General features: G+C 38.1%; 2 protein-coding genes across 2 annotated transcripts in view; one reads left to right on the top strand and one right to left on the bottom strand.

The window, feature by feature from the left end:
* The window catches only part of ATAD2 (ATPase family AAA domain containing 2), a 158,523-nt gene extending 149,191 nt beyond the window's left edge, over positions 1-9,332 (bottom strand). Inside the window, exon 1 of the mRNA XM_068181783.1 lies at positions 9,329-9,332. The gene's annotated coding sequence lies outside the window, so the exon portion shown is untranslated. The remainder of the gene's footprint in view (positions 1-9,328) is intronic.
* Positions 320-27,385, top strand: FAM91A1 (family with sequence similarity 91 member A1). Its single transcript, XM_068181806.1, has 24 exons — positions 320-534; positions 2,270-2,354; positions 3,053-3,204; positions 4,010-4,067; positions 5,480-5,547; positions 6,767-6,880; positions 7,928-8,018; positions 10,305-10,367; positions 11,427-11,533; positions 12,293-12,331; positions 12,435-12,547; positions 13,521-13,639; positions 14,066-14,178; positions 14,383-14,469; positions 14,871-15,003; positions 15,656-15,804; positions 16,204-16,338; positions 18,509-18,622; positions 19,524-19,596; positions 20,776-20,925; positions 21,396-21,503; positions 21,763-21,886; positions 22,909-22,978; positions 24,284-27,385. The coding sequence occupies exons 1-24, from the start codon at positions 463-465 to the stop codon at positions 24,458-24,460; spliced, it is 2,514 nt and encodes an 837-aa protein (XP_068037907.1). The 5' UTR covers positions 320-462; the 3' UTR covers positions 24,461-27,385.
* The last annotated feature ends 345 nt before the right edge of the window (positions 27,386-27,730 follow it).

Genomic DNA, 27,730 nt, shown 5'->3' with positions numbered 1-27,730 from the left:
CGTTTGTGCCCCTGCAGCCACGCCGCTCTGAGCAGAACTCGCGTCTGCCCGGGTGCATCCCGAGCGGCACTAGGAGGACACCGTTGTTAAACCGAACCAAGCAGGCGGCAGAGGCATTTCAGGCTTGGCTCTGTTCCCGGTTAGTGTCAGCCCGCTGTCGGGGGTCGCAATAAGGTGAGCGATCGCCTTCCTGCGGCACCAGCGCCGCGCTCCCGTCCCGTCCCGTCCCGTCCCGTCCCGTCCCGTCCCGGCCGCGCCGAGCGCCCGCCCCGCCCGCGGAACTGCGTGCGCGGCGCTTCCGGGGCGGTTCGGGGCAGCGGCGCCGGGCGGGAGGCGCCGGGCGGAGGGCAGGGCGGCGCAGGGCGGCCCCGGGCCGCAGCGGCTCCTTCCCGGGGCTAGGGCGGCTCATTCCCGGGCCGGAGCGCCTCCCGGCGGCGGGGCCCGCGGCCCGGCCTGCTCGCCATGAACATCGACGTGGAATTCCACATCCGCCACAACTACCCCTGGGCCCGGCTGCCCGCCAGCGTCAGGCAGGTGCGGGCTGCCCGGCTGCCGGCCCGGGGAGGCGGCGGGGGGACACGGGGCACTCGGCCCTGCCTGCCCCGGGACAAGGCGGGCGGGCCCGCGGGGTTGTGGGGCTCTCTGTGGGGACAGGGGGGTAGGGGTGTGCACGGCCCCTCTGTGGGAGAGGGGGCTCTGAGTGTGCTGTTGTCTGTGGGGAGAAGGGGCTGAGAAAGCGGTGTGTGCTCTGTGTGGGAAGCGGGGAATATACGTGTGTGTTTGTGTGTGTGTGGCCTTAGTGAGGAGAGGGGTAAATCGGGGTGCTTTGGGGTCCCAGTGGCCCGAGGGAGATGCGGGGTCCTCGCTCAGCTTGTGCAGGTGTCAGACAGCTGAGTCGGGCGTCCCTTGTGCCGCCCCTGAGCGGTGGGAGCCGCTCAGCACAGGAGCCTTCGGAGGCGTGCGCAGCCCCGCGATTCAGGCGACGGAGAATTGTTGGCTGCAAGTGGCTCATGGAAAAGAAAACCTCATGAAATTTTGATTGCCTGGATTTAATGGGCCTCTGATAGCAAAGAGGAGGTATTGTTTCCAGTTGAGAGGAGGTTCTTATTCCAAAGTCTTACACGGCTTTAAAGCAGATGCTGTTAAACAATTCCTGCTCTTGCACAGGGGAAGGATGGAGAGGATGAGTAGTCGCTGCAGGCCACGAGTAATGCAATTTCTTGAGTTTGAGATTCTAGGAGCAGTAAGAGGAGAATAAACGATGATTTTTCTTTACCTGTCCAGCTGGGTGCCATATTGTTGGCTTTGTGAACCAGGATAGAAAATATGCCAGTATTTATTGCATTATTTACTTTAATGCAGCTTCCAGAATACTGTTTTATCTACTTTATTGTTAGTATAGTCCTTAATATTTTTGTCCTTTGAGCAAACACTTGGCTCCCTCTTTAGATATTTAATCAATTCCAGACCCTGTTTCTGATATCAGGTGTTGCTTTTCTAATACCCGATTCTGCAGTTTTGTGTGCAGCTTTGTTGTTTATCCCATATGTACAGTTAAGTGCCTTTTTGTCAAAGAATCTCTTTTAATATAAACATCAATGAGGGAATCAAGAGAGGGAAGAGAAAAACCAAACAATCCAGATCACTTGTTGCAGATGCAGAGTAGAAGAGTAATATGGGGAATATTGAGGGGATAGTTCTTGAAATAAGGCATCTGAAGCATGAGCCAAAGTTCTCTTTTTATCTTCTTTCATGATAGTCAAGTAATGTGCTGTGCTTGTTCCCTAATCTTGTGACCTAGGATCACTTGATAGTTTAACTTCCGCAAAGCTGCAACTTGAGCTGTTTCACTTTTTTTTTTTTTTGGTGTTAAAAGTTTCTTAGGTGCAGCAAATAAAACTTCACATCATGCATCATGCTTGTTTCTGCTGCATTAATTCTGGGTAATTTGTCAAGGCTGAATGACACTGAATGCTTGGCAAATGTTTGATGCATCATGTCTGATTTGAAAATCAGATGCTCCCTTTTTATCAGAGTGGTACTAGGAAAAAAGTAATCTAAAAATGCTTAAATATGCATCCTGTGTAGAGACCTATTTAAAGTTATTTTTGAGCTCATAGAGGGACTAAAGATACAGTCATACTGATCTGGGGGACTCCCTGAGCAATGGCAACTGCCTGCATATGTTTCCCCATAAGACACTTGGCAGCAGTTGAACTGAAAGGTGGGGGGTTGTGCAAGTCAGTTGAAAGGCCTTTATGTTTTCAAGGGTCTTGGAAACTCCCAGAGGGAATATGAGAGGCAAGTCGTACTCTACAGCATCCGCAATCAGTTGCGGTACCGGAATAACTTAGGTGAGTAAAGAAGCAAAGTAACTTCTGAGTCCTGCCCCATTCTTCTGTGTGGAAGCTTGTCTCTACTGTAACACTGCAAGAACAAGTCCAGTTCAAAGGTCCTTCCTACCTTGAAAATAAATGCTTCTAAATAATAAAAGCATGAAAAATCCTGACTTTTGAGTCCATTTGACAACTTCTCTAGCAAAGCTAGAAGGTTACTCTTGAAGGTTACTGAGTTGGCAGGTGGAACTGAATTCCTACTATAGTTCTGCTGCCATTTTCCAAGAAATTAAGAGAGGGTTTGGCTAGTTAAGCCTGTCACTATGTTAGATGCAGACAGTTATCCTTATTCACAGGAGCTTTTGGCTATGACTTGTTTGCAGACTTCCAATTTAGTTCACATTGACTGAATCAGTTTTTCTTCCCAAAGCAGATAATAATGTCAGTAATTAAAAGATAATTTTCTACAAGCTGCATGAGCATTCTATCTCAATGGGCCACTTCCTGGTGACCTTTTAGATAAATCTGCTCCTTAAAGGCTCTGAGGCTACTTGTATCATATGTAGAAATCCTTGGATGCTGGATTCCTTGCACCACTACTTTGTTTTGCTTGTAGTTTTCTGTGAATTGCCATTTTGCTATTTTTAACTCTTTGTTGTAGCACATTTTAGAAAGTTGAACATCATATAACATTGTAGCTTTTTCTCCCCTTGTAGTTAAGCATGTCAAGAAAGATGAACGTAAATATTACGAAGATCTGTTAAAATACAGTCGAGATCATCTCATGTTGTACCCTTATCATTTGTCTGACATCATGGTAAAAGGTCTGAGGGTAACACCATTTTCCTATTACACAGGGATAATGGAGGTGAGTGCAGAACTGTGGTGGGAGGGTGTTGTTCTCCATCTGAATGTGTTGGTAATGGCCCAGTAACACATATGAGGCAGTGACAGGTAATTTTTTTGGTTTTGTGTAGGCCTGACAAGAAGTAAAGAAAAAGTAAGGAAAGTTTGTAGAGAACTGCTTTTACCTGCAGTATTTTCTCTTCTGCCCCATTAGCCTTTCAAGAGCTGGACTTCTGTCATATGGAGCTGGGGTGGGACTCATTGTGAGACCTGACTTTCTCTTTTGATGTTTGAGATTTGTGAGTCTTCACTTAAAACTGTAAAAGAAATACCTCATTTCAACTGTATTGGAAACTTTTTGAGAAGCCTGAAGCAGATCTGTTTTTATGAGAACAAGGATGGTTCTGTTTTCTGTCAGCACTCTGGCAACCTTCTGTTATTTTTGTTGGATATTTGAAGTGCTTTTATTTTATTTTGTATATAGTGATTGCAGACATAATGGATTAGTTGTTTGTTTATTCTGTTATTACTGTTAGCAATTCTGTGTGCTGGTTTGTTTTTGTGAAGAGAGATACAGGATTTTGTTTGTTAGTCTTGCAGCCAACATTCTTCTTTGCAAAGCTTACATTAAACAGAAGTCTCATATTTTATGTATTCATCTTACTGTGTAATTATCAAATAATTGTTTGATAGGGTAACTGACTTTTATAGATCTGTTTAAATTTCATTTCATTCTTAAAGTAAAAAGGACAGGCATAATTTTGGACCTGCTTGTCTGAAACAATGACTTTCTTCTTGCAACTTAAAAGTTTTACTTTCTTTTTAAGGATATAATGAACAGTGAAAAAAGCTATGATTCTTTACCCAACTTCACTGCTGCTGACTGTAAGTATTACCTAGATGAATTACTGCTTTCAGTGAGTTAGAAATGAGGAGCTTCTGAAAATGGATTTGTGGGCATCTGTTTGCTTGAATATGAGCATGTCAGTGAAGGTGTAAAAACATTTAAATGGTGATATTAAGTGTTTGCCCTTCATACAGAGTTCTGTCAGTATAGGTAGGACTGGAACTGGGCTGGTTTAAATACAGATAGGCGTGGTATAAAACCTTGCCTGTGTCCTTGATTGTCCATTCCTACTTGCCTGCATTTCCCATTGATGTACATCAGCAAACTGAGGTGCTGGTCCTTTCCAGTGTACTTTTTTGGCATGTGTTTGGCAGAAGACTTTAGCAGGACACTGAGAGGCTGCTGACACTCCTGTGAATTGGCATCAGTGTGGATTGAGGGATGATGTACCAGAAAAGAGAGGCAAGAGGATCTGGTATTATGACACTCTGGATGTGCTAGATGTTTCTATCTGTTACACCTGGGTATGGGATGAGGCGCTTAGGAAAGCAAAAACCTTGAACCTGGTAGAGGAGAACAGAAACCTACTCTGAAGTCCTATAGAGCAAAATGTAAACTGATGGCACAGGGATGTTATTAACCTGCCACTGAAATGTTTTCTATAGTTAACACGTAATTCCTTGCCTTTGGTATGCATTAATAAAGTTATTTTTAAGGATAGTGTGTAGTCAGGTGAGGAGTAGCCTGCAGCTTTTTGGAAATCCAATGTTAGTCAGGAGTTTGAACAAAACCATTCCTGGTTTTGTTTGATTTCTGCTGTCCCCCCAACAATTCTGTTATCTTAGCACAGCTGCAGTGATTGCAGTGTAATTGACTTAAACTTCCTTAATTACATTTTTTCATAAATGCTAGTGTTGAACTAGAAGTTGGAGTTAAAGCTGAGACTGAATACGCCTTAAAAGTAATAAATAGTTTTCTGCTATCTGTTTGTGGTTCCTTAATGATTGGAAGCTGAAGATTTTGGAATTAAATTTTGATTCAGTTTAACTCAACTATATCTTAATCATATTCCTTAGAAGATTAGTTAGCCTTTTGTGTCTCTAGTTCTTGAAGTTCTAATCCAGTGTATTGCATGGGCTTTGTTAAGGGAATGAAGAGCTATTACTATTAATCTGAAGTTGTTGATGGGAGTATAGGAGGAAAGGAGTTGGATTATTACCTGCTACCCTGTGACTTGAGTGATAGGTTTTTTTTTTTTTTTTGACCTGTACACAGTGAAAGAATGGGGGGGGACTATGGAATGAATTTAGCTCCTATAACTGTCCTTTTATTTTGGATAAGAGTAAATAAAAAGGTTATTTGAGAAGAAGGTCTCATTCTTTGAAGAATGTTGAATATATCTTCAGCTTAAACCTGTCTTAAGATTAATGAAACCTTACTTATTTTTCAGGTCTAAGACTTCTTGGCATAGGAAGAAACCAGTATATTGATCTAATGAACCAATGCAGATCTTCAAAAGTAGGTTTGTCTTAAATTTCCCCTCCCTTTCCTTTACCCTTCTGTCCCTCTACCCCATATTATTTCATAGGAAATGAAGAATGGAATAATTTTCTAGCCCTGGTCAGTTTAATGGTGTGGCTAATTGAATGTGATGTAGTGTATTGTTAATTATAGTATGTTTCCTCAATAAATAGCTTTAATAGTTAATAAATAGCTTTTTGGTTTAAAATTAAAGTATACTGAAGGAAAAGGTATTAATTACTACATTTTAATTTTTGTTAATCTTATAGTTTTGGAGCTGTACTTTATGGTACCAGATAACTAATGTCTCCTGGCCACTATAAGCAGGGAACAATGCTGCTGGTTCTGAAAGAATTATTCCATGTTTCTATGTGTGCCATTGAGATCACAGTTTATTCTGGAACAGTGATTCATCTAGGTGGAAATTCTTGCAGTGTATTTTTCTCTAAGGCAATGTAATGAGTGCACAGACAGCCTTGAATGTGAACAGCACACATGGAAAACACTGTGATGGTTGATAGAAGTAGAGCCTTTAGTTTGCAACAGTTCCTTCCTTTCTTCGGGGAACTGAGAAGTGCTCTTGCAGTATCTTCATAGTCCTTTATCTGAAAGTGAGCTTACCAAAATATGCAGCTGATAGTGAACCAAAAAGTAATGACTGTGCAATGAAAGAGAAGCTATTTAGCTCTATAAATAGTCTCCTCCAATTTTTTCTTTCATGGATTGACATTCACTGAATTTTGCTAGCACTGTGCTTATTGAAAATGTTGTACTTTGTTCCTTAAAGTAAATTAAATATGTTCCTAAAATGTGTTTTTTGAAATCATGGAACTTCTTTAAAATACCCTATTTCTATACTGTGCTCTCTTACCTGTTCAAATTAGAAATGTCACAAATAGTTTAAATTTGGACTTGATCCTACTTTGATGGAATAGTGTGGATTTTAATTCGCAACACCTACAGTATGGATAAGCTTATGAGAAGATTTAAAAATATCAGATGGAAATACTTTTTTTCCTTTCTATTTCCATGTGATCTGAGAGAAGAGAGAAACTTTTGCTAAATGACAACGCTAATAGCATGTGTGTCTCCAGTCTGTAAATATATTGTACTTAAAAATGGATGTTCATACAGATCAGGTTTTATAAAGGTAAATGAATGTCTGTGCATGTGAAGTGCTCTTTATTACTATCTCAAATGGACTGTACCACTGCAGAAATTTTTCAGAAGGAAAACTGCCCATGATCTGTTGCCTGTGAAGCCCGTGGAGATCGCTATAGAAGCGTGGTGGGTCGTGCAGGCTGGTTACATCACTGAGGATGACATCAAGGTAGTGTAGTATGGATTGCATCTATAAATCTGGGTGAATATTGATAGTCCCTGAAAGCAGGGGCTTTCTTTCATGTGAAATACACAAAGATTATGTTACAAATTTGCAGCAACTCTCTTATGAGTATCTTAGAGATTGTAATTAATGGAAATGGTGATTTTTTTTCTTTTTTGACATGTTCTGCCCTTTCTCCCCTTTGTACTTTCTGCACTATGTACAGTGTAGAGGTGGTTTTGCATCATCCAGTCTGTGGTAACTAATGTTCATGATGGCATTATTTGTAGGGAACAAGCAACAAAGTATGTTTTGTTAAATTTCATGTTGAAGCCCTGACAGGTCAGTTTTGACTGTATCTTCAGCTTCACTGTAATTAGTATCAGAATGGCAGTGGATTTGATACATATTTTCTTTGTTTCTGTTCTTTGTGTCTGCTTAGTTTTTGATTGTTTGCATGTAAAAAGCTTGTGAGATGACTTACCGTTTCATCCTCATTCTGCTTTCATTTCTCACAGGTGGTTTTTTTGCAGTCATTTGATCTGGATTTATCTTCTTCTCTAGAAGTTTTTTTTTTTTTGTTTAGATTAGAACATATTTAAAGCAGTGATGGAATCTCTTTTTTGAAATATCTCAGTCTACTCATATTCGGGCATCCCAGCAACCCAGGGTAGTTAATTTGAAGCCAATGACTTTGATATTGTAATGGGCCTCTTTCTAGAATGATTCCAGTTGTGTGGCTGAAAACTGTTTGGAAGATTTAAAGAGCAAATCTTTTATACTGTGGAGTTCAGTTGCCAAATTCTTGTGCAATTAATTTCCTTTCCAAGAGCATCCATAATTTTGTGTGGGAACAAGCTAAAAAAATTAGAGACTTTTAACAGGAACTGCAGTAAATTCTTCAGTGTAAATATTTTGGCTAGGAATGTGGGTTACTCCCTGTACTCTTATATTACTTATGACTGATTTGAGGCTTAAGTGTTTGGGAATTTTTTGAGTGGCATTAAGTTGCATAGACTCATTTCTACAAGAAACTATTTTTTTTTAACCTAGATTTGTACTACATCAGAGAAGTCTGCTATTGATAAGATAATTGATTCAGGTCCTCAACTTGCTGGTTCCTTAGACTTCAATGTAGTTCACAGTAAGTTTTAATGAACATTTCTGATTTTAGATCTTGCTTAGTAAATTCTAGTAGTGTCTGAAAACTAGGAATAAAGGTGATGTAAGCAGCTGAGGCATAAAGGAGGGTTGGAGGAAAATACTCAAAAGTTTGTACAGACTGCAGTCTAGATCTTGTAAATGATTTAATGGTGAACAATTAGTAGCTCTGTTATTGTTTGAGTCAACAAATTCTTTCATTAGAAGCTGACAGTAAAGTTTGTGGGGGAAGAGAATGTAGATGAAAACAAGAGAAAGTAAAAAATATCAGAATTGATGATCCTGAGTAAATAAAGTGCACTCCTTGCTTTTCAAAGGAGAGTTTTAAAAATTTTTGTACTATTTTAAATACCATAAAATGGATCTGTCTTGTTTCACAGAAGTCTGCAGCTGTTATTGGATTTCCATTTCAGTCTAACAAGTAATAGGTATAGACAAATCATATTAGGGAGTAAAAATTCACAGACAAAATCCTCCTTGAAAAGTCTTGTCCATAAGGGCTTGGCTTACTACAAGCACTCAAACCTGCACACTGCAGTTTTTAATGAGAAATTGAGGCAGAATTCCATTGCCTGTTACTGAGCAGAACAAAACAATTACAAAAGTGAGGTAGGTAAAATTCATACTCTTGAGGGAATCTGAAACAATATAAGGCTTAATAAAATTTGATTCCAAAACCACTTCATAATCTTTCTTTATAAATGGCCTGTTGTTTTTGGAGAGTGTTACAGCTCAGATTTAGTAGGTTTAAAAGGATCTAATGTATGGAAAAAGAATGTACATACAATTAATGTAATTGGACTGTGAGAAAGATCATATTTTCTCAGCAAAGACGACTGCTGAGTCCAAACGACAATGCCAACAAACATTTTAGGTGTATAGATAAGGATGGATCAGGCATAAGAGCTGAATCTAAAGGAGAGGCAGTGTAAACCACATTCAGCATGTTGATGACTTGTAATGTCATCCTGATCTATTAAAGCTGGTTTGTTGATACACATCATTTTGTAAAGCTGTGTATGTTACTGCTGGAGCTGGACAGTGAATCAGCGTGAATCCAAGTGAGTTGATGAGTTAATGGAGGCATTTTATTTAAGATCTGATTGAGGATGGTAATTTAAGTAGATACACTATAGTTGTACAGGCACACATTATAGCTGAGCTCTCTGTGTGTATAAAACATCCTGACAGTTCCACTTCAGTTCAGTAGCACTTCACCTGAGGGCTCTTGGTCACTTCACTGCCACCGGTGTAGATGCACTGGTCTTGGTTAACACCAAAGAAACATGACAATAAATTTGGCTTATTTATGGTGTGCAGTTCAGCTTTATGCCTTGCCATTAAAGTGTAGCTAATGTTCAATAAGCAATTAAATAATGCTTTCAGGCACATGGTGTGATTCTTGGGGTGTGCTGTGCAGGGCCAGGAGCTGGACTCCATGATTGTGAGGATTCCTTTCCAACTCAGCACATTCTATAATTCTATGTTAGCTGTTACAAAACTTAGACTCTAAAGATAACCATACTGTATTTTTTCCCCTTTCTTAATAACTTCTTGCTGATTTCTTTGCAGAACTCAGTTGAGATGCTTAGTGCTCAAATCAGTTTCAAGCTGGGAAAGTGCAATTTAAATGTATACTATAATGTATACTATATTGTTTGCCTTGTTGTATGCAGTGTCTGTCTATATCTGCTGCAGCTTTGCTGATTCTTTGTGCTGAAATGCACCAGAATTTCCTTTTGCAGTTGTGTAAAAACACACTGTGTGGCAAGGACATGTAAGGACCACCAGAACTGATGTGTTTTAGTTTGTATCCTTGCTACCAGGTGTGTGACTTCTGGCCTGAGTAGCCAAACAAAGCCAGCATCCTCAGCTGGCAAAGCCAATTGAAGATAAAAGCCCCACTTCTTGACAGTACGGTGATGATGAAAACTAAGTTAACATTTAGGCAGAGATTTGCTCATGTTTTTTAAATTGAGCAACTTTAATCTTTGGTCATTTTGATGTGCTGTCCTGAAAGTACTTGCAGAGTTCCAAGTGTGCTGCATAAGGCTGCAAGTGAGGAACTCTGGTTTAAGGTGACACCTGGTTGGTATTATTTGTGGTTTATTGATCTGTGCATTGCAAAGAAATATTCTTCTGGGGAGGCTATTAGGAAAAATTACTTGAAAATTGATTTGCTGGTGGGGAAGTCTGCTTTATATCTTCAGTATTTTGAAAAATGCTATTTTTCTTTTTTTCTAAAATGTTGTCCTTTTATTTTAAAAAGGTTTGTATAACAAAGGATTTATTTACCTTGATGTACCGATATCTGATGACAGCTGTATTGCAGGTAAGTAAATATTTCATGTTATTATACCTGTGTTTTCTCAGTTTCCTTTCAATTGTCCTGTAATTCTCTGTCTTGGAAACTGCTTGTCTGCAGCTGCATGTGTGTGCCCAAACAAAGCTTTTGAGCTATGAAACTCTTCACTGACTAAATGTTTTCAATCCTATTAAAACATTGTTTTTATTGTATATAGGATTTATTTCAACTTGTCTTAGGTTGTATTGAATACACATTTAGGTAAGATGAGATTCTTTTATGGGAGTCATGGCATGAATTAAAAAGTACCCTCTTGTAAGTTTGTAATGAAAAGGAAGAATAGAGAACTGTAGTTAGTTTACCAAACATACCTGGGTTTTTGACTACCTTCCAGACGGATGTAAGGTTTTAATAGATACCAGTTCTAGTCTTCATGGGTATTGTCACCTGAATTAGTCACAGACTGTGCTTGGGGACTGTGTAGGAGCTTAGACTAGCACAGCATGTGAGCTGCCCTTGAGCAGTTTGTTATGCTATTGTGAGAGGTCTCAGGGGTTTCTGAATTCACTGTAATCTTCAAAGGCATAAGTTGTTTGGAACTTGGTCATGCAGAAGTACCTGGCATTGCTGTATAGAGATCATTTAAGTGAAAGTCCTCTAAATACAAGAGACTGCTTAGATAATTGGTCTGGAAGTCTCAGTTCTGGAGTATGAGGATGTTGTGCGTTTTTTCATGTCCCACTCCAATCACAGTCATGATTTAATCTCCATCCACATTATAAAGTCATTTTATGGGCTGAACACTGGAAATTATCTGTAGTTGATGAGCTGGAAAGTGCAAGGCTATGATGGAAGGTAGTGTGGCTTTAGTTTCTATAAGAAAACATGTTGACGAGCAGTACTTTCTTAGGAATTTTAAATACCTCATATGCTATCTTCAGATTTTTATTCTTTGTGCCTGGGAAATTCTCAAAATTGCAGGTACCGTGAAAACAAAAGTATAAACTAATTTTCCTGGTTTTGTACAGTTTTGGTTCAATAAACTAAGTTACCAAATTGTAATTTTGAAAGTAAATCTTATTTCAGTGCCGCCACTCGAAGGTTTTGTGATGAACAGAGTGCAAGGTGATTACTTTGAAACACTACTGTACAAGATATTTGTTTCAATAGATGAACATACTAATGTGGCAGAGGTAAGTAAAACTTGACCTGTGTCCGGGAGACAGGAATACTTGAAAATGGCCCAAAGCACACTGCTAAAAATACTTAGAGATACTGGTTGATATACAGTGATTTTGTTTACACATGCTGCCAGGCTTAAGATGCAACCTGTAGCTTCTGTAGTACTTCAGTCTTGAAGGAGTACCTTCAGTTCAGCGAAACAATTATATTAGCTGGAATGAATTTATACAGAGTTGACTGAAGTAGGCTCTTATATGAGTTAGAACTGAAACAAAGTCTGTTTTTCTAATGTGAGAAAGGTTCAAGTATTTTTTTCTTTGGCAGTGACAGCACACAGGGTGTTGGCTTAAAATAGGAATGTAGCTTTTGCATAAGCATAGTTTGAGTATGAGAAATATGTTTTTATAAGGTCTTCTGAAAACTTGCTGAATACATATCTGAAAAATATCCATTAAATATATCCAGGATTTGTTTTCCTCATTGTGTGTCTTCTGACATACATGACTAACCTAAAATTATATATACATGGTTAGCCTAGAAATTACAAAGTGGAAGATAGCCTCATATTTCCTGTGGATGCTTTCAAGTGGGACAATTATGAGGCTTCATGCTCTTTTTTCATCATCTATGATGCAGACAAAATTGTTTCTACCAGTACAGGCTGGGTTTAGAAATAAGACCAATAAAAAGATGCCAAATCCCACAAATTGTGATTACCTGCCCTGCTTAATACTGTGTTGCTGACTTGTCTTCTTGTCTTTATTTTTAAGCTGGCAAACGTGTTGGAGATTGACTTATCTTTAGTAAAGGTATGTGTGTACAATGCATTCGTTTAACTGGATGCAGAAAGTTCACTGTCTTGCAGCCTTGGTTTCATAGAGCAGTTCCTTACTCGGTGTGTGTGTTCTGCAGAATGCTGTGTCCATGTATTGTCGGTTAGGCTTTGCTCATAAAAAAGGCCAAGTAATAAACCTGGATAATCTTCATCCATCATGGAAGAATGTTCCTTCAGTAAACAGACTGAAGTAAGTGTCTTTACTCTGGCTTATTTTTCTCATTGAAGGGAAAACTTAGAACATCTGTTTTTAAAGGTATTGGTTGCTTTCTTTGACTTTTGCAATAACAAATCTCACTTGGCTTTGTAGTGTGTATAATGACAAGAATACGTGATCCTCATGTTAATCTGAGGATGAGGAATAATCTGAGGATGAGGAATGGTAATTCAGCTTGTAAATTCAGAGTACTTCATTTGGTGCTGTCACTTAGTGGTGGCTTTTTGACTTTTAGGTATGTAGTTGCTCACATTTCCAGCAGATGAATGTGTACTTGTTTTAGACTCCTGGGGCCAGAAATAACAGCTGTCAGTGTGCTCTTACAGAGGCTGTGGCTCTTGACACTGCTGGCAGTGAATATGTGCATAGAGTTTGCTTGTTTGCTGACAGGACCCACTGCAGTTCTGTCAGTGATATTCTCACGTAAGTGTGCATCTGTATCACTTCCCAGGAAAGTGCCGTTAATACCAGTCAGAGTCCTCCAAGTTGAAATGCCAAGTTGCATTAATTAAGAAGTGCTAGGTGCTTTCAGTTCAATATCTGCTAAGCCATTTAAAATTACTGCTATGCCTGTTTTCTTTAATGCTTTTTCAGACTGTGAGAACAAAGTGGATTAGATTTTTTCCATTGGATTCTTCAATGATGATGGTTTGATTTTTAAGCTCTTTTCACAGTCTGATATTTCCAGCCCCCCAAATAAGCCTTTCTGCTGAAGCTAAAGCAGGACCCTGAGGGATACTAAACTTCACCGATTTAGGGCTTGGACATTCTGCTGAAGCTAAAGCAGGACCCTGAGGGATACTAAACTTCACCGATTTAGGGCTTGGACATACTGAAAGGCATGTGTTGGATATGCCTATGCATTGACTACTTAGCACTGGAAGGCAGAGATACTTCTCTGGTGCTACAGTGACCGATAGATGTGGATTTTAATTCACATTAATAGGAGTACTTTGGATCCTCAAAAGATGCTGCTTTCATGGGACAGTGGGGAAAACAGAAGTCCTATACAGGAAGCTGGGTCATCAGCCACAGATACAGATACCAACAGTCAAGATGATCCAGGTTAGCCCTACAGTATATTTTAATACATTAGGATCAATTATTTTTATATTTATAGAGTGGCATAGGCTCTAAAGAGGTCTAGAACCAAGCGAAACGCAGATTATGTGGATAATTTTGTCATATGGACTACTCAGTGGGGGAGGTGGTGTCTACATCTTGGTTTGAGTACATAAATAACTTCAGCTAAATAACTTCTTTCTGAAGATGAGACCGATCTGTATTGTGGATATAAACTTGACACAAAGATACCAACTTCTGAATTAAACTAATCAGTAGTTTAGTAGTAATAAGGGAATTTTGTTTTACTTGGTATAGTGATAACTGACTTTTTCAGTTTTTTTCCTTTGTTATTAGATTTGATTACACTTAATGTTATTTTAAAATAAAACAAATGTGATCATCTACTTCCTTTTTGTTTTCTATCAGCTGAAACAGCCAGTGTGAGCAGCCTGAACCTGTCCAGTGGACACACAAAGCGCATTGCCTTCCTGTTTGATTCTACTCTCACTGCCTTTTTAATGATGGGAAATCTCTCACCAGTATGTCCAAATTGTTTGATGCTTTTTGCCAAGAATAAATATGTAAAGCTTTAAATTACTTTGACATCAATATAATACAGCTTTATTTAAAAAACAAATACTAAAAAAGTCTTCTGTATTATTTGTTAAGTAGTAGTTTGCTTAACACAGCTTCTACTTGCCCATTCTGTTCTCAAAGAAGACAGTTTTGTTTTGTTGTTTCAGAACCTAAAAAGTCATGCGGTCACTATGTTTGAAGTTGGGAAACTATCAGATGAGAGTCTTGACAGCTTCTTGGTGGAGCTGGAAAAGGTAAATTGTTACATGTTTGACAAAATGCTTTTTCAGCACTTGAAGTGCTAAAGGGGCCAACTTTACCTTCTAAAAATTATAATTCTAGAAAAACAACTGTAAAATCATGTAGGAGAAGTGCTGTTAATTGCTGTATCACTTCATACCAGTCAGGATGACTGGACACTTCTATCCTTTTACCTAAAGAGTAAGTCATGGTTCTGAGCTATAGATACTGTCTTTGTGTACTTTTTGACCATTCCACTAGCATGGCCAAGACCTGCTTTTCATTTAATAGTTGCTGTAGATCACCTTTGCATATTATCTGCAGGATTATTACTCAGTTACAAAGCTTTAGAATGCTAATTTGTTCATCTTTTCTTTCCTGCCAGTTGTATGCATTTGTTTTGTTTCTTGTTTAGGTTCAAAGCACAGGGGAGGGGGAAGCACAGCGATACTTCGATCATGCCCTTACGCTGAGAAACACGATTCTGTTTCTGCGGCACAATAAAGACCTGGGGGCGCAAGCTGTACAGCCTGATCAACCAAATAATGGTACTGTGAGCATGTCTGGAGCTCTTTCTAAGCTGGTTTACTTATCTGCCACGAACTCAGCTTTCTGCCCTTGCTGCTCTTGTAGCAGTCAGTATCCTACTTGTTTAAAAATATTTTGAAATATTTTTAATCATCTTTTGAGCCTGTGTTACTGAGTTTGGTTGTGGAATGACAGATTTGCTTGCCAAGGTTTGCACTGAAGATCCAGAGCAACATATTAAAGTGTAATAAAGGCAAGACTAGCGGAACTTGAGAAACAGATTGCTTAAAATCACATGCTTCTGAAAGCCATATAGAAGAGTCAGCTGTTCTGTCAAATAAACATTTTTCAAGCCATTTAAAGGAATGTATTCTTCTAATGGGGACAATTGTTTAGGTTTTTCTTTTAAAACGTAGTTAATTTTCTTAGTATCTCTGTGTTTATTTCCTGTGTTCAGTTAGTTGCTGAGGAACTAGTTCAGTGTTAGCCCTGTATGTCTAGAATTGCTAAAATTTTGTACAGTTTTATTAAAATTCAACCAAGTGTTTAAAACTTCATTGTGGAAAATATTGTATTCCTGGCTTAGCAGAGAATGGAAAATCTGAAATCATAGTTTGTGTTTGTATGTTCCATTTTAAATGATAATTTAAGAATCTTGTGTTTTGAACATAGGGTTCCCCTTGGACCTGTTACGATGTGAGAGTTTGCTCGGTTTGGATCCAGCTACCTGCAGCAGAGTTCTCAACAAAAATTACACTTTGCTGGTTTCCATGGCACCACTGACCAATGAAATTCGACCTATTAGCAGCTGTACACCCCAGGTGAAAAAATGTTAGATGTCCCTTTTAAAGTGACAAAATAATTAACATGTAGAATACCACTGTAATTAATCTAATAAAAAATGTTGAGGAAAAATGTGAATATTTAGTAAATTAACTCTGTTTAGCTTATTAACAGTTTTTCTGTTCGAGTCAGTGACAGATATTTTGTTCTTGAATTTAGATTCATAGAAAATACATTACTGTCAGCTTTCTGTGAAGACTTTTGTGTCACTGCACTAAGTACCCAGAATATAGTTAGTGGAGAGTAATGCATTTGTATTTCAGTGCTCAAAAACTGGATTTATATTTCTTTTAAACTGTTTCTTCTTAAATTAAATATGTATGAATGATGGTTGCAATCTGAAGTTAATTCTGATTTCTTGAATAACCTCTCTTCAGCATATTGGGCCTGCAATACCAGAAGTCAGTTCAGTTTGGTTCAAACTGTATATATACCATATAACTGGACAAGGACCACCCTCCTTATTGCTCTCTAAAGGAACACGTCTTCGAAAACTCCCAGACGTTTTTCAGGTAGTCTGTGTGTGGATTAATTCCCCCTTCCTTCTCCAAGTGTTTCAAAGATATGCTGTATGCTAGTTAGAGATAACAGTTGAAGTTAGAGATAAATTCATTGTAGATGATGTTCCTTTTCTAGAAGCAAGTTTTGTGCAGCATCTTGATTTGTTTTCTTTTAAAGTTCTGATAAAGGAATACTACTTATATCTCTCCCTTTGTCAGAATGTGAATCCAGTATATTTAATGCCACCCCTTTCAAGTTAAGTGTAAAATGTGGTACTGCAGTCTTAATAATTCAGGTTTGTTAGTCCATCCACAAAGAGTGTTAGAAAAATGTAGAAGAGTTGTGTGAAAAGATGGAGACCTAGTGTATCGTGCAAGAAACATCACTTCTACATACAATTCTGCCTGGTTTAGAAGATGGCTAACATGATCACTTCCAGTTTGTCCAAATCTGTGCTAGAGACTTTTTGTGCTAGAGAGTTGTTTTGTGCTAGAGAGTTGTTGGCTGTAATTCTCCCTACAATTTAAATGACAGAATACTTTAATAAAGGTTGCATTAGGATGGAAAAAAAGGTATTTGTGGCCCTGTAGCCTGACTTGTAGCAGTGTCTGGAAGCAGGAAGAAGCAACACATTATGTAATACTTCCTTGTAAGAGCTTTCCACTCTCCTGCATGTTCTGGTCTGGAACTCCCTGGCTGCATGTTATTCTCTGTACACAGAGATAGTGACTTTAATTGTTGTCTCTGCACTGATGAGTTGATTTCCTCAATTCCTTCCAGCCTGGAATCCACCTAACTTTTTATCATCCATACAGTGCTTTGGCAAGGAGTCCCACAAAACAGGTGATCAGCTTCTGCCTGAAAGATTTCAGATGCTGCCTTCTCCCATTCTATCTCTGAGATACTAGTAAAGACAAATGTACCTCAGAGAAGCACTGCTGGGTATTCTGTATACTAGACAAATGTTGGTGGAAGTGGCCATGACGGCTTCTAAACTCGACTGAACCAAAAAATCTTTGCATCTGTTGACTTTGATTTGAAATGCTGTGGGCATTTAGCAGTGTTTGGGTCTTGCTGCTCACAGTGGAATTTGTAAAATAGTATTGTTCAATTTTATAATTGCAGAGAGGCCTCTAAAGCTTTTGTCTCATTTTTTTCATCTTGTAGATACATGAGGAACTAAATATTTTAGAAAGGTTTGGAGACATTCAGAGAGGGAGGGAGTGCATTCTTTGGTGTACCTATATCAGCAGTCCTCTCTAGCACTAGAACTTGTAGATTCCATTCCTCAAACCTTTCATGTATCCCTTCCATTATGATTTCAAAAGTTTTGTAGATACCTGTATTTCTAAGATTTACTGTAAGATCACATAGCATTAAGTGAATCAAGTCTTCTAGAGCAGAAAGCATTTTGTAAGGCTGTTGGTGATGACCTTGATTCAAGCCCTATGTTGTCATTAGTTTAATCCACCTGTACATGTATAGATTGTGCACTTTTGTTAGTAAAGAAGCATTCAGTGTGGTAGCCTGGGAAAACTTCAAAATACTTGAAAATGCATGAATCTCAGTGTGCTGACAGGACAGATTTTCTTGAACTAAATGATCTCCCAGTCAGGATATTTTTTCCTCTATGGGAATATGAGTGCTTCTCTCCCGCTCCTGTTCTGTAACATCATTTTCTTAGAGAACTGTCAAGATATTTCTAGAAATCCTATGGAGATGCAGTGGAATTCAGTCTTGAAAACTGAGCAACTAGGAAACCATTTAGTGGTTTTGTCTTCCTGCCCCACCCTGCCCTTGATAGATATTTTAGGGATTGATTTACCTTTGTTCTTTGCTGATAGTGTTAGTTTATCCATCTTATATTTTGCTTTTAAATTTATGTGGGATTATATTAATCTCCTATTTGCTGGCCACATACCTTTCCAAGATTTGGTGACAGAAACTTCCTGTCCAAAATAGCATCTTAACTTTGAGGTTAGTAAACCTCAGTATCTCAAAGTTTTTACCAAGAATAGGAACGTGAGTGGTCCTTGGTTACAAGTATAGCACTGTAGAGTTGTAGTTACCTATAATGACCTCCTAGTTGTAATGATATGCTAATGCCTAGCTCTAATATTTCACTTTATGTGCTTAGATAATTCATGACTACTACACACAGTCTTAATTTCTCTCTTCCAGGGTTATGATCGCTTACTAATTACGTCTTGGGGTCATGACCCAGGAGTAGTTCCTACTTCAAATGTGCTCACAATGCTGAATGATGCTTTAACTCATTCTGCTGTTCTAATTCAGGTACCGAGTGCTCTGTATAAATTATGAAAACCTGCATAATTTTTTGAGTTAACCTGTTCTGTGGTAGAGGGTATTAACTATGTAGAAGAACTACACTTTTCTAGAGCTGAAAAATATGTTTCACTTTTGTAGGCAGTGCTGCTGTGATTCAGTGGTGGTTAAGACACAGGTTTTGAACTGAATTCACACTATGTATGTGTTATTGTATTATGGGCAAGCATAACGAGTTTTGGTAGCTAAAGTAGGGGAGTTAATAAACTGTGATGAAAGTAAAGGGTTCACAAGGGTTTTAGATAGCGATGACTGGTATTATGAACTGTTATTTACAAAATACAGCTTTTCAGACTGCTTGGTATTTAGCTCTTATGGTAGAGTGTGAACAAAGCATGCTGTTTATCATAAACAGCAGAATAAGTTGGGTTTTTCTATTTGGAAGAATTAAAATTATCTCCTCATCAGTATCTTTGGTACAGCTGAACTCTCAGAATGAATCATTTAAATAAACAGATGTTTAATATTGTAACAAACATAAAATTACACGTTCTCAAAGGCCAGCTTGTAAGCAGCCTGTGACTGCTGAAAAATGTTCTGTATGCAGGGGTGGGAAGTCTCTTTTGTTCCAGAAGTGCTCAGCCCTTAGAAAATACTTTTATAGCCAGTAATTGGAGAGAAAGATTTTTCCTCTTCAGTGAAACTTAACCTCACTGTGTTTACCACATGCATTTTAAGAGAAAGGTGGGGTACTTCAATTATTTCAGCTGAGCGAGATGTTTAATGCATAAATACCTCCATTTGTTTGTTTCATCAGCTTGGGTGCCACTCCTTAAAAGGGAGTACAAGTAGGACTGAGCTAAGCTGATGAGTATTTTTTCTGTTCCTAATTTAATTTCTTGATGTTCAGGGTCATGGCATGCATGGAATGGGAGAAACAATGCACATACCTTTCCCTTTTGATGAAGCTGAGCAACAGGGAGGTAATGGATCATCTTCCATGTAACTTCTACATTACCTTGCACATCTGTTGCACATCACCTTGTGCAATAAGGTTGCAATAATCCTTTTCAAACAAATTTTCATCTTATGGGTCATATGAGAAAATGGAAAGTTTTAAATGGTTGACAAGTCTGTTCTGAACTTAGCGATATCACCTTACCCTTTCTATCTTCTCTGACCTAATTAGAATGTATTTTCTGGCCTCTCATCTCCTAACACATATGTAAAGAATGATTAACTAGCATATTTATTAACTGCATAAATAATTCTTCCATATATTATATTGAGCATTTCTTAACAGTAAGACAGGTAAGACCAAAACTGAACAAACTTACCTTAATTATTAGCACCAGAAACCTACCATGGAGGTTTTTCCTCAGGAAAACTTTGCTAGCAAAATCTCTTCCTTCAAAGTCTGCATAGCTCAGCTGATTTTGAAAGGCAGGAATTTACAGGTTCTCAATACTCCTTGGTGAAAAGGACAGAAGCTTTTCATAGTTGAGGCTATAACTTCTCCAAGTGAGAGCAGTCATAAAAGTATGGATTTCCGGTACAAAATCTAAAATTATTTAGGCTACCACTTAGAAAAGTCTGGGCCAAGTAGAAATAAAACTCCTTTCCTAATTTTGTTTTTACTAGGTTCAAAATTTGTTACTATTATATTTGCTCTCTCTGATATGTTTGGTTGTTCATCTAGTATTAAGTTGGAAGAAACCGTGAAGTTAGAATCTCTCAAGTTCTGACATGAACAACTTGGTGTTGAAATTTCTTGTTAAGCTCTAATGCTGTATTCTAATTCTTCAGAATTTCAGATATGTGAAGCATGTATCTTGCATTGCATCTGCCATAAAAGACTCTGGCACTGAAAGAGCTGGACATGTGAATCCTAGCTGAAACTTGCCATTTCTGCTGTCTGAATGTGTCTGTGTCGGAGAGATTGTCTTTTGTTAATATTTTTTTCTCCTTGGCTCTCTTACTATACTATAAAATACCACTTTATGCTTGGTGTTATCCCATGTCTAACAATGTGGTCACTAAGTTGGAGCATTACAAGCAGGAAAAATCTAAACAAAAAACTTACCCTGGCCTAGAGAGGAGCCACATGGTTATGGGGAGGCCTCTTACAAAGTACACTGGAATATGTTTTGTTTCCTCCTTAGACTTCTCTCGTGTGAACATGGGCATTCATACGGCTTTAAAAATACTGAGAAACAAAGTGGATTTGCAGCATTTTTGTGGCTATGTCACAATGTTGAATCCTTCAAGTCAACATGCTAACAGAAAGCTGAGTGATGCTTCTGATGGAAGAGGTTGGTTACCAATAGTAGTCTTTTTTTATCTGTGTCCCCTTAATTTCACATACAGTCATTTGAGCAAAGGATTAAATTCTTTGTTTTTTAACTCTACAAAATACTATCCCACACAGATAGGAACTAATTTTGAGTGTAAATCTATTGGCAGTATGCTTACTTGCTAATTTTTTTTTGAGACTGGCTCAGAAATAACCAAATACAGATTGATAAATGACTGAACTATAACAGTTAATAAAGATAAGAAATACTCCTTTAAATATAAAAAATAACTTGTGACTTTTTATATGCCAGAGCTTAATCTTTCATAAGTGCTGAGGATCCCTAAATAACTCTTCAGTCCCAAAATTAGTCTGGCCCTATATTTCTCCCTATTCCTTCTTCCAGTTTTGTAGATTTAAAGTCCTTGGGTAAAGGTAACTAAACTTCTATTCATGTGCATGTTTATGTAAGAATGACTTTGCCTTTAGGAGAGACTGAACTGACATCAGGATCTGATGTAAATGGGAGCACAGAATCATTTGAGATGGTGATAGAAGAACCCTCAATGGATTCTGCAGTCAAGCAAAGCCTTGAAGGTAAAAACATGACAAATGGCTTGTACTGAATATTACCTTGTTTTTAAGGATCTGAATTAATTGTTTGACTATTCTCTGGGAGAAGTCCAATGTGAAATTCCTCTTCAGATTCCCTTAAGTAATTGAGCAGTTCAGTAAATGAGCTGTCTTTAAAAAGCATGAGCTGTCTAGTGGATCCAAATCTAAGATTTTGGACCCCAGAATGAGCTTTCCTGCTTTCTTTTTCTTACCCATTGGTTATCTCTTGTTCTTTCTGTAGTACCCACAACTGAACTGGAATGGGTTCCCCTGGAATTATGCTTTGGCATTCCACTTTTCAGTTCTGAGTTGAATCAGAAAGTCTGCAGAAAAATTGCCACTCATGGATTATGTAGAAAAGAAAGGTAAGCTATAATTTATTGGTTGCTGGTTTAACAGATGGTGGGTCTGGAGCTTCTGCAAAAAGAGATAACCTACAGCTCAATGACTATAAACCAGAACTGAGGTATATTTATAGAGTAGCTAATTCTGATGTGTAAGAGAGTTGTTTTTTGGCTCATAGATGTGTAACGCTAGTCCTCAGTTGTGGTAAGATTAAGATTAGGCTTTTTTTTTATAGTTTCTGTAAAGCAAAAATTAATTCTTTGTTGTAAACTGTCTATAAGCAGATCAGGAAGAGAGTAAATTGGGGTGCCTTCCTACTCGTTTTTCTTTTCTGGCCTAGCACAGGCTTTTTTTCCTCCTCCTAACTGTTCTAGAGTGGAGGAGGAGAGCTTGCTGGTAATGCTTTGATGTAAAATTCATTTAGCGCTTATGGAAATTTTCTGTACTGTTGTTACCATACTTGATATGTTTAGTCATGGCTTATGATCCAGCTATCTAATGCTTTTTACTGCAGCTTTTCTTTATGAAAGATTATTCTTTCAACAATGGGATTTTGGGGTTTGTTTCTTTTGTTTTGTAGGAGGATTGGTGGGGTTTTTTGTGACTTATTTTTTGTGGCTTTTGTTTTCCCCTAAGGCACGGTTCTGGAAATCAAATGTAAGGCTGCTTGAAAATAAGGCTTAAGGCTCTTATTATAGTAGTTGACCTGCTTTTAATTAGTGTGTCACTAATCAGCTTCTAAAAAGTCATGTTATCAGACTGTCCTAGATAAGAATAAGTCCAGTATATTATTTATTTTACGTAAAATAAAATTTTTCAGTTGCAATAGTTTCATTTTATTCAGTGTAAATGGTGTGGAAAATAGCTTTTACCTGACTAGACTCAAAAGCAGATGAGTCAAGCACCTCTTCAGTGGTGACAGTATTATCAAACTTTATGTGTGTTAGGTACTACTGGAGTTATTTGTGAGTGGGTTAGTACAGGGTTACTTCACTGGTAAAAAATTGTGTACCTTGACCATAACTTTTTTTGTTTTATACAGCCTTCAAAAACTCCTACATTCCAGTAGAAAGCTGTCTCTTCAGGTCCTTAATTTTGTTCATTCATTCCAGGTAAGGAGCAATAATTCAGATGCTGATTGTTCTTTATCATCCTTTTCTGCCCTCTTACTTGCCTTTCTTGGGTGTATGAAAACATACATGGTTTATTTTATTTGCCTTTTCTTTAAATGGTAACTGTATTAAGCATTCAAGAACTATTTGAAGGACAAAGGAAGTACTTCCCTATCCCTTTTTTAGCCTCATTTAATACTTGACTCAACTCTGTGGTTGCTTCCACTGCGTAATTATTTCTTTTTTTTTTTTCTGGCACTTGCTCAGCAAAGTTGTCCTTCACTCCTCCTGTTGTAACACAGCCTACTCTGCTGGTTATGTGGTGGCTGCTTGGATATGTTGGAGAGAATTACTGCAAACCAGCGAGATGCTAAATTTGTCTGCCTCTCAAATCAATGTTTCCTTACTAAAAAATAAAATATATTAACATGGCTTTCATGCCAGTTACTTTTGTGCTTGTCCTAAGATCCTCTAAACCTTAGTGTTCAATGAGTGTAAATATGTAAAACTACATACTCTGGAAGGTTTTTTTAGGAGTGTAGGTAGGATGTAGGGCTCATGTGGAGTAAGCAAAGAGGAATGTCAGGTCTGCAGCCTGCTCTAATTCTCCATGGAAGCAAGCCATGTGTAACATGGAATCTGCTTAGATGCTCTGTCTTATGATACTTTTCTCTAAAACTCTGTTTTCAGTAAGATGATGAATTTGCAGGTCACTTAACCAGGTAGTGTTATGGATGGTGTCATCCTGAAACTGTCTTCTGATGAGAATGTTGGAGATTCCCAGTAGATTTGAAGCCCTGAGACCAACTGTCAGTGTCAAGTGGCTCCTGTCCTAATGTGTTAGATGCTATCTCTGAGATACACTTTTCTAGATGATGTCCATAGAAAGGAAAAAAAAAAAGATGCTGCTCTGAGTTTTAAGATGAGAAAACCAAACTTCTGGCAATACTCCTCAGAATATGGTCAAATAATCCTCCAAATATGTGTATCCATCTTAGCATGGTACAGGATAAATAGTCTGATAGATGTCCTGAAGATTTTAGAGCTTTCCATTCGTTTTTTCTAGGTCTTCAGTTTTAAGTCTCAAGCTCCCTGAAGGTTTCTTGGAAACCAAATCATGCATGCAAAGATGAGGCTGAGGCATCTGTATACTTACTTAATTTTGTTTGTTTTGTTTTTACTTCCATAATTATTTGGTATTCACTGGATTATAGTAACTTCAGAAACTCAAAGTGTATTTGCAGGTTAGATTAACCTGTCATGTTCTTTGTTTTTAAGACACAGTTTTCTTTGTTTTGCTTTTAGGAAGGTATTTCAGCCCTAGATCAGCTCCATGATGCTGGTTCTTCAAGTTCACTTCTGCAGCCAATTTCTGCAGACATGGGTGTTCCTCTTCCAGCCAAGAATCTCATGTTCAAGGAAGGTGTATTATCTGAATGGAAAGGATGGTCCCCTTCCTCAGTTCTTTTCAACCACACCTAGGGAACAGGTCAAATAGAGGTTCTTGTGCGTTGATCACTAAATGCCTTTCTTCTATTATGGTTAATTCCTAGTGCCAACCACTAAGAAGTGTATGCTGCTGCTGCAGCATAACCCATGTAAAAATAGTGTTACAAAAGTGTTGTGTTGCAGTATTGGGAAAGTACTTAAACTGTCTAGAACTTGTTACTCATTACTGCATATCTTGCTGCAACAGAGAGCTTTTTAGCTGTCAGCACTATTTTTATCTTGAGACAATCTTTCTTTTATAACTAAACATGCCCTTTCTAGGCTTTCTGATGATTGTTAAATTTCTATGCTGTCACCACAAAATTGCAATAGTAGTTTTCTATGTTCGTTACTCAGACATAAATTCTGTTTAGTTTTGTACTGTATTACTGAAAATTTTTCTGTATAAAGGTAAGAGATTTGGCTCTTCCTCTGAAAGCTCAGTGATACCAACTGATTAAATAAAAATATCATGATGATATGGGGCATTAAGGATTGTTGAATTCTGTAGTTCAGCTTAACAGTGGGGTCTTGCCAAATCAGTACAGTGGAAGGGAGGAGGCTGACTTAGTGCAGACTCAATGTCCTGCTGATGACGTAAGGCCACTTTGAAGATGAGTGGTGCACTTCTATCTCTGTCAGTATTTGGTGGAGCTATGGAATTGTGGAAGGTCTGAGGTGGTTATCTCCGTTTGCAGAGTTCTTAATGATAATGGATTCATCTTCTTCTTGGTATGAAACCAGGAGTGTCTGAAATTGGATCCTACTGGGAGACTTTGGCTGTAATTTGAAGCTGGTGATGATTCCTGTGGGAAATTCCTGTTGTCTTAAAGTGAGTTTAAGGTAGATAACTAGTTCTGTCCTGTTGATTAATGTTTGAAAGAACAGAGCTCTTGATTTTTCACGTCAGTTGTTAGCAAAGGAAGATAACAGCAGAGGATGTGAAGACAGAAAATTCAGTGAATCTGTGTTCCTTGAATTATTAGCTGTTGATCATGAAAAAAATGAACAGTAAGCGTTTTCATCTAAAATCACGTTCTGGCTCTATTTGTAGGGGATGACTTTATGTAGCATGACTTTACTTTGTTTATATTAGGTATTAACAACGTTTTGCCAGCTTAAAAAAGTCTGTTCTGTTTAGCACATGAGGAGGATGAGCAATGTAGTTTGTTAAGACTTTTCTGCTAGCTCTCTTCTTTACTAGAACTGCCTTGTTTTAAATGGTCATAACTAAAAATGAGACTTAATCATCTTGTCATTACTATCCTGCAATACACAGTGGGTCAAGGATCTGTGGCACAGATGGTGCTGAACAGCAGCAAGGAGAAAAATGACAACATTTGGGTTTGTATCCTGTTCTGCATTAAAAAAGCATGTCAGAAGCTTGAAGAGGACAAATATACAAATGTATAGGATAATGCAGTGACTTAATTTACAACTGTGAAAATCCCATTCTTTTTCACTGGCTTTATGTACATTCCTGAAGTGTAAGCACAGGACTTGTACTCTAAGAAACTGGAAGTCTGTAGTACTTCAATTTGCTCAGTGCTGCTTTCTTACATCAGTTTTGTTCTGGAATTTTACTAGCAACAGCTGAACTTAGCATTCTGTATATATCACAGTTACATCACCCATATAAAGTTGATAATTTACACTACTGTGACTTTTTGTACTGGACATACATACTCTATAGCGGTTTTTAAGTTGCCTTATTTCCTCCAAAGTAAATTGAAGAGGAATTGGATGTCAATCTGCTATAAATGGCTGAGAAACCTTTACTGTGAGAACTGTTACATGGAGATGAAGCCAATACCTGGCACTGTAGAGGAATTAAACAGTAGTGATGGCTTACACTTCCAGGGCTATAGATGTTACTTTAAGTGCTACTGTGAGCTGCAGTAGGTGGGCTAGTTTGCTGTATTGTATTAAATTTTGCCATGCACTATCCATACTAGTATGTAAAGTGATGATAGTGCAAGTTGTATGAAAGTTTGAAAATAAATGAAAACTTACTGTTCTCACTGCATATTCTTCAGTGTTGCTAAGTGAAGGATATTATCCTTTGTTACTAGGTTGTCTAAAGTAAAGTTTCTCAATAAAAGTAGTCTGCTCCTCAGAGTTGGTTAATACCCATAAATTTTACAGTTAATGATGAGAATTCCAGATGTGTTGCAGTTTTTTAGAACTCAAGCCACTCTTATTTAGGGGCTTCAACACTAGTTTAGGAGCTTAAATATTCAAGTCTGCATATCTGAAGTTTACTGAATAAATTGTAACCAAAGAAGTCTTTTGAAATTCCTGAAAATCTATTACAGCTCCAGTGATTGGGATGGTCAAGAGGCTTCAAACTATGTGACTTTTGTTTTAAATATGGTGTAAAAACCCAACAGGTCTCAAAGATCTTCATACCAAAAGAATCTATTTTATATTGTATTGCAAATAAAGATAAATTAAATCAATTTCTTTTCTTCAGGTAGTTTTATTGACCGGGGGAAAAATATCACATGCATTACACATTGTAAAGCTGTTTTAAGTTTCTGCTTCAGCAAGATTTTTAGCTTGAAGAAGACAGCTTGGCTTTGTGCTCTGGCACAACCCAAGTAGTATTGAACCTAGATGGTTATACCTGAAAATTCAGGAGCAGCTAAGAAGTGTGTTACATTTGTTTTCAGGTTTTTTTTGATCATGATTCATTGCACTTTTTTCCTTCATTGTTCTCAAATTTGCCCTTACTTTCTTGTTCAGTGTTTCAAATGGTTTGTATTTTGGAAGTTTTAAGTACAACTGTAACTGAATACAGTTGTGCTCTTCTAGTGTGACATTGTTAATATTATACATTGAATTGTACAAAGTCTGTGTTCAATTAAATTATTGACACATGTAACAAATGTTTACAAATAAACTGTGGTGTAGGTCAAACCATGTGCAGAATCCTTCTCATGCAGTAGTTTTATTCTTGGGCACAGAATAATGTCCCTCTGTTACCGTAGTGCTCAAGCCCACCAAATGTCATTAAGCATCTTTCCCCAGTACACCTGCCTTTCTGCAGAGATGCAGTTTCCCCAGTGCAAACCCTCTCTTCTGGTGTTGTCTTTCCCAGGCCGTGTACTTGTCCTTCCCCTTCTCCTCAGAGGTCGAGAGCATTTTGCATGCTGCATCTCCTCCAGCCACACCTAAACCTGTAGTTTTGGATGCTGGGTATTCAAAGGCACTTTTGCATGTGGTGTCTTACCTGTTTGCTTTGGCTAAAGACATTTTTGACTA

This window comes from Anomalospiza imberbis, chromosome 1 (genome assembly GCF_031753505.1).
Source record: "Anomalospiza imberbis isolate Cuckoo-Finch-1a 21T00152 chromosome 1, ASM3175350v1, whole genome shotgun sequence".
In the NCBI taxonomy this organism is placed as follows: Eukaryota; Metazoa; Chordata; class Aves; order Passeriformes; family Viduidae; genus Anomalospiza; species Anomalospiza imberbis.
The sequence above is the reverse complement of the archived record's forward strand: the minus strand, read 5'-3'. Positions and strand labels throughout refer to the sequence as shown.

Coding starts and splice junctions, on each gene's coding strand:
- FAM91A1 (XM_068181806.1), top strand. CDS start 463: ATGAACATCGACGTGGAATTCCACATCCGCCACAACTACCCCTGGGCC. Junction 3,205..4,009: donor ATTACACAGGGATAATGGAG/GTGAGTGCAGAA, acceptor TTTCTTTTTAAG/GATATAATGAACAGTGAAAA. Junction 19,597..20,775: donor TGAAGCTGAGCAACAGGGAG/GTAATGGATCAT, acceptor TTTCCTCCTTAG/ACTTCTCTCGTGTGAACATG.